We start from the raw sequence: 11,679 nt of genomic DNA, 5'->3' as shown, positions 1-11,679 counted from the left end.
TAACCCTTAATTTAACCGAGTGAACCCCTTGAGTAACCCCTGTCCGAAACCCTCAAGTAACCCTGACCGAGTAACTTAAGTAACCCCTAAGTCCTTGATCGAGTAATTCAAGTAACCCCTGACTGAAAAACTCAGATAACCCCTAGCAAAAAAACTCGGGTAACCCCTACTGCATGGTGTGGCCTGATGCACCAAAAAGTTGTTGTAAAAGGTTTACATATTGTCTCATCCGATATTACATCATAATTATCTTTGATTTTGTGGTTTTAGAATTCAATTAAATCAGGTAAAGTTTTAGACGACGATACTCATGAGTCATGATTGACATTCATAAGAACTAATCCTTCAAAATTATTACTATTAGTTTGGTTATTAATTGAACTTAATTTTTTATTTTTCTCCTGAAAAAAAAAGGGGGAAGTAAGTTGAAAGCAACATGCTTTTTCCTCCATTTTTAAATACTTGTTTCACTTTTTTTATTCGGTCGTTTTTAAATAATTGCTCAATTTCCTTATTTGGAAATATTTTACAATATTTAATTCATTTTTCTCACCTAATGTACCCACCATAAATCATACTCTGTATTTTATTAATTTTATATTCTCTCTCCTCTAATTCTCTCAGATCAATTACTTTTGCTTTTAACAATTTTTTATTCTTCCCCCTACTCCACCATCTCCATATTTTGTTACTTTCTCCAATTACTTCTAAACCTCCGCGTATGGAGAAGTGGAGCAAGTATTAAAAAAAGAAGGAATAATAAAAGACACGAAAAGTCAATATTACCATTACAAAGTCAATGTTGATCATACTTTTTGCCACTTGATTATTATAAGGATTTTTTGTCTTTTACCACCAAAAAAAATCAAAAAAATGTTTTTTACCACCAAAACTTCTAAAACTTTTATTTTACCACCAAATAAAAAATTGGGTTTTTCTACATTATAACCCTGTAAATTTTCATTTTCTACGTTGTGCCCCATTTTTTGGGAAATCTACATTGTAACCCCAAATTACGTATGACATCTACAAAGTAGCCCACGTCATGCAGCATTTATGACGGACGTTGGTAGTTGGCATTTAATCCGTCACCTACCTGATACTGTTCACATACCTTACTCCCTCCTTCAAAATTCCCTCTTATTCAATGACATCACTGCCCTTTGTTTCGTTTTTTTATCAAAAACCCAAAATTCAGAGGCTGACGCAGAGAGAAAATTTGTTGCAAAGAATTTAGGGTTCATTCGTGCGATATTCGCGAAGAATAATTTGACACTGGAGTAGCTCCATCAACGAAGGTATGTAATTGTTTTCTTATTTTGGTAATGTATTATTGTTGGTTCTTTTTTTTTTTGTATTTTGGATGAAATGTTATACGATTGAGATGGTCAGTGGATGAAATTGGTGAATTGGTTTTATTTGATTTATGCATGTGTGGATTTCTATCGGGTTTTAGTGACCTTGAGATTTGAAATCGCTGCGATTATTTGGGGGTTTATGTTGCCAAAGATTGCGTCTTTCTTGGGGTAGAAACTTGGTTGTTGGGTTTTTTTTGCATTAACATTGATAAAGTTTGGGTCTTTGTTGGCAATTATTCGTTTTTATTGATTTATTGGTAATGATATGCAGATGGATGAACAAAGGATTTTAAAAATCCACTATGGTGCTAATTGTGTTGACTTAACAGTAGATGATATTGATAAGTGTGTATTAATTGATGTGATTAATGATATGTTTGAGGAATTTGCAATTAGAGGGTTTGAGTTGCCTGAGTTCCCTGGGTTGCATTATTGTTGTAAGGAGAAAGCTCATGATTTAGTTGATGATAGCACAATGATGAAGATGTTTCAAAATATTGTAACTAAAGAGATTGATTTGTGGGTACATTGTTTGAGTGAGCCAAGTTTTATACTGAAACTAGCAAGAACAGTGAAACCCCAACAAGTTCATCCTAAGCCACATGCATCCATTTCTGTTTATGGCCCACATGTTCCAACCAGCCCAACTAATTTTGAACCAGGCCCATCTAACACAGTTAAACCAGGCCCACCCAAGCCTTTCACACCAAAATTACCCACCAGGCAAAACAATAATAAAAGGCAACATGAACACATTGCTACTGAATCAGTTTCTTCATTGAGTAAATTAGAACCTGTTAGGAGGAGCCCAAGGTTGACCCTATCTAGTTCACCTTCACATATTTCCTCTCCACCCACTTCATGGTAGGAGGTTACCTAGGTTATTAGAAGAAATATCTCCACATTCCCCTCCTCATGTCATACTTTCTACTGATGATTACTTTTTCACCAACCACTCCTCCCAACATGCATCTCCTGTACCCAGAAGAAGCCTTAGGCTCTTACAAGGTGATCCAAGCCCAAATCTTAGGAAGGCCCCCCTTCAACCACCTCATCCTGAACCTAGTCCAAAAACTTCCAAAAGAACCAGGTTATGCTTAAGCAAAGTGCAGCTCTTTCCTCATGGGAAAAATGGCTAATTCCACTGCTAGGGCAAAGGGTTTGTTTGTTCCTTTAAGTCAGTCTTCCCAGAACATACATAGTGAGGCAAAAGAAAGTGTTGGGCCTAGGAAAAGGGGTGGTACTAGGGTTGTTGATGAAGATGACAGATTACATAGTGATGATGATATTAATACTGATAGTGATGGTGAGTATATACCTGAAGTTGGTGAAGAGAATAACAGTGAGTGTAAAGAGGGTGATCTAGATGAAGATGAGGAGAATGTGGCTGACTTGTTGAACCAGAATTTTGTTGATAGTGGATGGGAGCCTTTTAGTGGTCACTGGAAACATTATGATGGAGATGGAGGTCAGTTAGGATTGAAATCCAATGTTGGTGAGGTGTATGATGATGCTGAAATAGGTAAGATTAGTTTAAGGGCATGGCAACTATTTGTTGATAGGGATCATTTCAAGGAAGCATTGAGAGATTATTGCATCCAGGAGGGGTTTAGTTTAGTTGTTAGGAAAGCAGAGCATGATAGATACACACCTGAGTGTGCTGATATCAGGTGCAGTTGGAGAATTCATGCAAGAGTGCTACTGGATGGGTTTACCTGGGCCATAAAAAGCATTAAGAACAAGCACACATGTGACTTGAACATGATGAACAATCCCATGTGCAATTGCAAGTGGGCTGCTAGAAAGCTCCTGGAAGATATCAGAGCCAGTCCAGACATCAAAGGCAAAGCTTTGAACCAATTACTTTGGGAGAGATATGGGGTTAGCATGGCCACATCAACAATTTACAAAATGAAGGCCATTGCAATGGAGATGATTTAGGGAGGTCATGCTGAGTCATACTTTAACCTCAATATTTACTGCCAAATGGTAAAAGACAGAAATCCAGGTTCTGTTGCTTTTTGCACATGGAAGGAACTACAACAACCAGATAAGCCTCTCCAATTTAGATCAATTTTCATAAGCTTTGCAGCCTAGTTCCAAGGTCTAATCCAAGGGTGCAGAGGGCTTGTTGGTGTTGATGGTTGCCATCTGAAAGGCAACTATGGAGGGATTCTCTTGTCTGCAGTTTCTTTGGATGGGAATAATGAAATTTTCCCAGTAGCAGTAGCTGTTGTTGATTCTGAGAACAAGTCAAGTTGGTCTTGGTTTTTTCATCATTTGAAAAACATACTCTCTGCAACAGGAAGGGAAGCTTGGAAAATAATGTCTGATAGACAGAAGGTTTGTCATCATTTCTCTTGTACTTAATTTCATGTCTTGCAGTAACTAATGAAATTCTAACAAAGTGTTTCAATGTCTGTAAGGGAATTGACCCCTCACTGGATCAGATTTGGCCAAAGGTTGGAAGGAGACACTGTGCTAGGCATTTATGCAAAAATTTCAAGTCTGAGTACCCTGGCATTCTAATGCACAAGCTTTTTTGGGGAGTGACAAATGCATACTCAGCATTTGGTTTCAAAAAAGCACTCATCAAAGTCCAACAAGCTGCTGGCCTTGGAGCTGTGAAATGGTTCAAAGATTTGGGGCCTCTAGAAAGATGGGCTAGATGGAAGTTTGACTGTGAAATTGCTTCAGATGAGAATACAAACAATTTTGTTGAGAGTTTCAACAACACCATTGGTGTTGACAGGCCTTACCCCATACTCACTCTACTTGAAGGTATACATAGTACCTTGTACTTTTTAGTTCACTGTATTTACATAGTGTTGCTGACTAAAAATGTCTTAGTTGATAATAGGTGTTAGGAGGATTGAGATGGTCAGGCATGCAATAAGACAACAATTGGCTGACCAATGGGTTGATGAGGGAATATGCCCTAACATTAGAGAATATGTCAGAGTTATAACCAAGGAATCCAGGTTATTCCATGCATATCCATCTGGCAGGGGAGAGTATGAAATTTCTGATGGAAGGAGTATGTTGCCTGTTTCACTAAACAGCAACACATGTGTGTGTGGTAAGTGGCAGATAAGTGGCATTCCATGTAGGCATGGAATAAGGGCTGCACTAGATGCTGGCAAAGATCCACTTGATTATGTCAGTGAATGGTATTCTATAGCTAGGTATAAGTTAGCCTACAATGGGAATATATTGCCTATCCCTGATCCTGACCAATGGCCTGACTTAGATGTTCCCAAGCTAGTCCCTCCCCCAATGAAATGAAGTGTGGGCAGATCTTCTAGAAATAGGAGAAGAGAAGAGGGGGAGAAGAAAAAAGGGAAGAGGAAGGCAACTGTGCAATGCAAGAATTGCAAACAGTCTGGGCATAATTCAGCCACTTGCAAAGGTGGAGCCACTAAGAAAGAACTTCTGCAACAACAAGGGAAGTCAGCCAACACCACTTCTAAGTCCAAGAGGCAGACAAGGCAACACACCAGTCAACAAAGGATTGAGGTTAACTTAATTGATCTCATGATAGGGAGCAGTTCATCTAATACAGCAGCAGAGTCTTCAAGCCAACCATTGCCAAGGCAAGCAGTCAGGCAACCAACACACAATGAAGGACCTTTCACACAGCCTATCCCAGCTTCAACAAGTTTGCATAACAAGCTCAGCCCGAAGAGGCAGAAGATCATGAACAAGCTTGCTATTTTATGAGTTCCACTCTGGAACAACTTACTGTGAAATTGTTTTTTTTTTGGGGAAAACGTGATCAAGTGGCAGTTTTTTTATATTTTTTGGGTTGAAAAAATCTGTAATTATGTTAATTCAGGCCCACATGTGATGGAAGAATGATTTTGGATGTAGTTTGTTTTTGGGTATCATACTTTGATGTTTTTGGGTGTCAAACACTTATGGTCCTACAACATTGAATATTATGTTTTTATAGATCTATATATGTGTAAGGAGATATCACTAATTGTTGTTGTTGCTTTATTAACAGTTGTGTACTCAATTATATGTTTGCTTTTATTTCATAACTGAAAAAATACCAATGCAAAGAGCTAATTAGAAAATAGTGCTCATTTCATTGACACAATATTAACTACAACACCAACAGAAAAACAGCAGTAGATGAGTTACAATGTTCAAGTTACAATCTCTTCACCCTACACTTTTTAACATCACAATTATCACTAACACCACATACATAATGACACCTATTTTAACTACTTCCCTAATGTATGAATTGAGCTATGTTAATTTCTCCTTCAAAGTTGCAATGTCACTGTCATCTCTCCTCAATGCTTCAAGGCCTTGTAAATCGCCTTCGTCCAGCCACTTGAAGAACCCGCAATCGTTGCACTTAAAGAACGCTTTCCTAGGATTGTGATTTGTTGTTGAGATCTTCAACTTCGCAAGTTTTTGAGGGTTGCAAAAACATCGTGGGCAGCAAAATTGCAACGAACAGGTTGAATTGAGAGGGAATGACCTTCTTGAAGAAGTAGACATGGCTTGCTTAAAGTTCCCACCTACAAATAAACAGGGGCTATATATAACAGGGGGAAGAAGAAGAGGGGAGGGGGGCAACTATTCTTTAGGAGGGAAAATTCCCACCAAAAACGACTGATAATCCAACAACTACACTCCCTCATTAAATTAACGGACCCAAGTAACGGCAGACTAACGGCGAGGTTACTGTGTAGATGAAATAAGAAATTTGGGGTTACAGAGTAGATTTCCCAAAAAGGGGGGCACAACTTAGAAAATGGAAATTTACAGGGTTATAATGTAGAAAAACCCTAAAAAATTAAAAGTTGTTTTTTACCACCTGTCGTAAAAAACCTAACGGAATTTTTTAAATTCTTCGATTTTCGTGTCAAACACAGGCTCTCTAGGGGTTTGGGGGGCACTTTAGTCCTACGAGACCAATTTGAGGTCAGAATTGACAAAAATGATCGAAAATGTCTCGTTTTGCGTGTTTAAAAAAACCTCGATTTGCGTGAACACACAAAACCAGGCATTTCCGATCATTTTTTTGTCAATTTTGACCTCAAATTGGACTCGTAGGACCAAAGTGCCCCCCCTAAACCTATGAAAAACATCTTTTGCGCACAAAATTCGAAGGAATTTTTTTTAACCGTTAGATTTAACGGTTTTCTTGACGTTTGGTGGTAAAAAACAATTTTTAAAAATTTTTTTGGTGGTAAAATAAAAGTTTTAGAAGTTTTGGTGGTAAAAAAACAATTTTTTGATTTTTTTTTTGTGGTAAAAGTCAAAATTTCCTTATAATAAACTAGTTTTCTACTTTCCAAAATAAATTTAAGCTAGTTAACATAGCAATGAAAAAACCATCATTTGTAACCTAAGAAAGTGTATAGCAAAGGAATTATTTGCAAGTCGTTCTTCCTCCTTCCTACTAACCCAAAAGTCTCATCCATGTCCAATTCTTCGGGTCTAGTCCCATTAGGTAACTTCCAATCAAAATGGTAAAGCAACATGGCTAACACGAGCTCAGTTGTGGCAATGCTTAGTCCTATTCCCGGGCACACCCTCCTTCCGGAGCCAAATGGAATTAGCTCAAAATGCATTCCCTTGTAATCGATATCAATTGAAGATTCTTCAAATCTTTCGGGATTAAACTCTCCTGGGTTTGTCCAATGTTTCAATTCGGATTTCTTCCAATAGCCCATGCATTAATCAAAACTCGGGTTTTTGAAGGTATTTCATAACCATCAATTTCACATCTTGCTAAGGACTCTCTTGGGGTCAAGCAAGGGAAAGGAGGATGAAGCCTTAAAGTTTCTTTGATTACGAGCTTCAAATACTTGAGTGTATCTAGACTTGCCTCATTAATTAATGTTTCATTTCCTTGCAATACTCGTCTCACCTCATCTTGTACTTTTTTCATCTTTATAGGATTCTTTAACAACTCAGATATTGCCCATTCGATTACTGTTGAAGATGTTTCACTCGCAGCACCAAACAACTCTTGCATAATTTTGTAATAATGAAATAATAATCAATAAGAGACACCATATTAAAACTAACATGTGTGACATCTTATGATATGAGAATTATTACTTGCTCCCTACTTAAATTCTACATAGTTTTATAAGAATATGATTTTAATTTGGATCTTGCTAATTGACGAACACCCCAAGCAATTAAAATATTACCTAAAGTGGTATTAATTTAGGAACACATGACAAAATCACGCATAAATCGGTGTAATTAATGTTCATTTTAATTTAATCTTACGACTTTTAGTTAGCTTATCAAAAGGCCCCAAGCCTTTTAATTTATATTAAATGTTTATATTTGCGTCATAATTTCCAAGAATTATTTCTTCCATTGAAATAATTAAACACTAGGAAGTGATTGACACAACAAAATTAACATAATGAATCAGTGTGATAAATACATATATAGATAAAGAAAGATAAATCATAAACAGTAAATTAAACTCCTAACAACCAAAACTGGAAAATGTTTTACTTATTTAAAAGCAGAGGTAGTAAGATTTTTTTAGTTGTAACTTGTAATGACTTTTACGATTAATATATACATATTTTTTAAAAAAAAAAATTTGATGTAAGCAACTATTAAAGAGGAACTTACCAAAACTATGGCCTTGATGTTGTTGGTAGTAAGAGAAAAATTGGTGTCAAGACATAGGTTGTCTTTGTGAAATTTTAGAAGAACATCAATCAAGTCTTCTTCTTGGTCTTCAATACCTTGTTTTTTTGTTAGTCATATGCTCTTCAATTATAGGATCCATCAATTATTTGTCAATTTTCTTGACTATACCTTGAAGTTGCCCTTTCATTCCACTAATTGTACTTATAAATTTCAATGATGGATATAAGTCTCCAATCGAAAAACCAGAGGAAATCGCGGTCATATCTCCTATAAGTGTTTTAAACTCTTCTCCATCTTTGCCTTTCTTGTTCATTCCTATTCTGATAATGTAAAACTTATGAGAAATCGGCTAATATTATTGAGAGTTAAGTTGTATATATATGTTTTTGTGTCGGGTGATGCCTCAGTTATGGCTTATATAATATTGAGAGTTAAGTTGTACATGTTTTAGATCGAGTTTAATTATGTTAGTTTAGGACGGACTTTAAACTTGCACATATTAGTATCTTATTATGTTTAAGATTTAAACTCAATACCAATTTAGTATGTAAGTAGTCAAATATAATTAATCTGGGAAAGTTAGAAAATTGAAATAATGTACTCATAGTTAGTATAAATTTACAAATTAAAGCATCTTAAATGGATCTTGTTTTAAAGCATTTTTTTAAAATGAATTTTGTGGTGCAAAAATTACATATATATTTATAATATGTGTAATGAAAAATAAAAATTATTTAATGTCTGGGAAATATTAAAGTTTATTAAATAAGCCTTTTTCAGTGTATTACTATGATTATGACAGATTTTAAATCTACATGTATTAATAGATCTAATATATATAAATAAAGTAGGCTTTTATTTGGGAGCATTTAGCATGCCACCTAAGCAAATGTATTATTTCGACCAATTAAAAATTAGATTTATATTTTGTTTTAATTAGAATAAAAAAAATCATTCACCCCCTAAGAAAAATTGACAAATTATATTTAAGAATAATGGGAAAATTGCTCGGAATAATCTCCTTTGGGACGTCCACCCAAAATAATCCAACTTTGGGTTATTTTTAAATAATCCGACCTTTATACCCTTTAATCGCCCATATTTTAAAGTAAATTATAGTTATATATATATATTTTTTTAAAAATGTATACGGATATTTATTTTGATTTTTATTATTATATAAACTATTTTATGTAGAATTTATTGGAACTCTATTAAATGAATAAGATCTATTTTAAATTAAAATCATTTTCCTATCTACTAACCATAGTTTGCCAATAGTGTTATAATAATATTAGCTCAATTTTGAGTGAACACAGTCTATCTTCACCTAACCCAACATATTGTGGCCCAAAATAAAAATCTTAATCTATCCTATTAGGATTAGGAAAAGAGCTTATGCACTAAGGGCATGTTCTCTTACGTTGAAATTCAGTTCAGTTCAGCTCAGTTCAGCTCAGTTCAGTTCAGTTCAGTTCAGTTCAGCTCAATTAAGTTAAGTTCAGTTCAGCTCCTAATTTCCTTCTCTTATAAAATATTCATTTTAATTCAGTTCAGTTCAGCTCAGTTCAGTTCAGTTCAGCTTAGCTCGGTTCAGTTCAGTTAAGTTCAGTTCAGCTGAGTTCGGTCAATGAGAACAGGCCCTAAGTCCATATCCTTTAATTACCTAATCAACCGGTTACAGGTCACTTTGGACCATTTTGAGCGGATTAGGTATAAAGGTCGTATTATTTAAAAATAACCAAAATGTGTGATTATTTTGGGCGGACGCCCAAAAGGTGGGATTATCTGAGTAATTTTTCCTTTACAAAACAACGAATAGTGATTTATTAGGACTTGAATTATTTTTTTAAAAAAATTATCCAAATTTATAAAGAACTAAAAATTTATCTTTAGATATTAGAATTTAAATGATTTTAAAACGAAAAATTATATATGTGCATCGTATATCTATATGAAAATGCGTTATAATCAAATATACATCGTATATATAATAAAGTTCTCTCTCTTCTTTAGTTTCGGCTTGGAGTGGGCTATGCAAAGGTGGTTCGTTCCAAGGGTTGGGAGTGGTCGGTCGACTGCTTTCGAGGTTTAGGGGAGACGATTGACCATTTTTTGATGGGCTGGGGGTTGGCCCTTGGGTTTCACAGTGGCAGAGGGGAGGGGTGGTGGTTGCTAGTGTTATTTTTATTTTTATTTTTATTTTTATTTTAGACCAATTATGTGCTGACACGTGTATTGCTTGATTGTTACATAAAGTCATTGATTTGGTGTTGACCGGTTGGAATTACTAGATGAAAAGTGTAAGAATAACTAAGGATTATTTTTAAAAAAAATCTTTAATTAGTTGAGATTATTAAAAGTAAATCATCAATAATTATTAGAGTATATTTTTCCTTTAAATTAGACAAAACGCTGGTTAATTTTCATAGAATCAAGACAAAACGTACCTTAAAGTGATGTTAAACAAGATAGAAAATATCTTGCTACTAACATTAACCACGGAGCCAGACTGAGAAGCTAAAAACTTGACAAAATCCACCACCTCATCCTCTATTATGGGCCGAAACACCTGAACACGGCGGGCCGTAAAGAGCTCAAGGGTGGTGATCTTACGAACTTGGCGCCAGTAGTCTCCGTAGGGACTAAGAGCGAGGTTACTAAGGTTATAGAACGCTACTTCTGCCAATAATATTGATGGCCTATTACAAAGCAAAGCATCATGAGTTTTCATCACTTCTTTCGCCATCTCCGCCGAGGAAATGATCACCGTAGACACTTCTTATTGAGATATGATAGTATATTATTTTGATATGATAGAATATTTCCATATAATATCTTTTCTATTTTAGTTATTTTCCTAAGATCCTAAGATATCTTGTGATACTAGGACTAGGATTTGTATCTCCTATATATTTCCCAATGTGATTAATGAGAAGGCAAGCAATTCTATTCCAATTAATTTCTAATTCTCTCTAATTTGTCATGGTATCAAGAGCAGGTTAATTTTTTTTCCCTTCAAAAATCACAACCATGGCCGGTGGTGAGACATCACCTCCGTCCCCCTTACCTATAATTGTGGGTAATGCAAAAATTCATGAAAATCATCTACATCGTCAATTTGATGATACTTGTTGGATTATAGATACCGGAGCTACTCATCATGTTATCGGCAATAAATCTTGGTTATTTGACACTCGTTATATTGAATGCCCCGTTGGATTGCCGAATGGTGACAGTGTTCTTGCTACTTTGGAGGGATCGGTCAAATTATCCGATCAAATAACTATCTTTGGAGTTATTTTTGTGCCACATCTTAATTGCAATTTAATTTATGTTACACAACTCAGTCATCAATTAAATGTTGTTGTCCAATTTAACTCATATATGTGTGCTATACAGGACCGATTGAAGCAGCTGATTGGAACGGGAATTAGGCGAGATGGACTATATTATTTCTTTGGCAAGTCGGATGTGGTGCAACGTGTGTCTGTGGTTAAAGCAACTTCAGATTTGGAGCTTTGGCATAGAAGAATGGGGCATCTTTCGGAGAAAATAGTTAAGTTACTTCTGCACATTAGCAATAAAAGTACTTTAAATAAAGGTTATGAAGTATGTTTTCGTGCTAAGCATCCTAGAGACAAATTCCCCTTGAGTGAAAATAAAACATCAAGAA

At 35.4% G+C, this 11,679-nt stretch overlaps 1 protein-coding gene across 1 annotated transcript; it reads right to left on the bottom strand.

Annotated features, from left to right (window-relative positions):
* Positions 1–6,715: 6,715 nt before the first annotated feature.
* On the bottom strand, positions 6,716–10,752 carry LOC145577702 (ibogamine 10-hydroxylase-like). The gene is made up of 4 exons (XM_081635169.1): positions 10,454–10,752; positions 8,172–8,323; positions 7,252–7,352; positions 6,716–7,039 (listed from the first exon to the last, which is right to left on the bottom strand). The coding sequence occupies exons 1-4, from the start codon at positions 10,750–10,752 to the stop codon at positions 6,716–6,718; spliced, it is 876 nt and encodes a 291-aa protein (XP_081491295.1).
* Between the last annotated feature and the right edge of the window lie 927 nt (positions 10,753–11,679).

This window comes from Chenopodium album, chromosome 14 (genome assembly GCF_948465745.1).
Source record: "Chenopodium album chromosome 14, dcCheAlbu1.1, whole genome shotgun sequence".
NCBI lineage: Eukaryota > Viridiplantae > Streptophyta > Magnoliopsida > Caryophyllales > Amaranthaceae > Chenopodium > Chenopodium album.
Note: the sequence above shows the minus strand (reverse complement) of the source record. Positions and strands in the feature narration are given on the sequence as shown.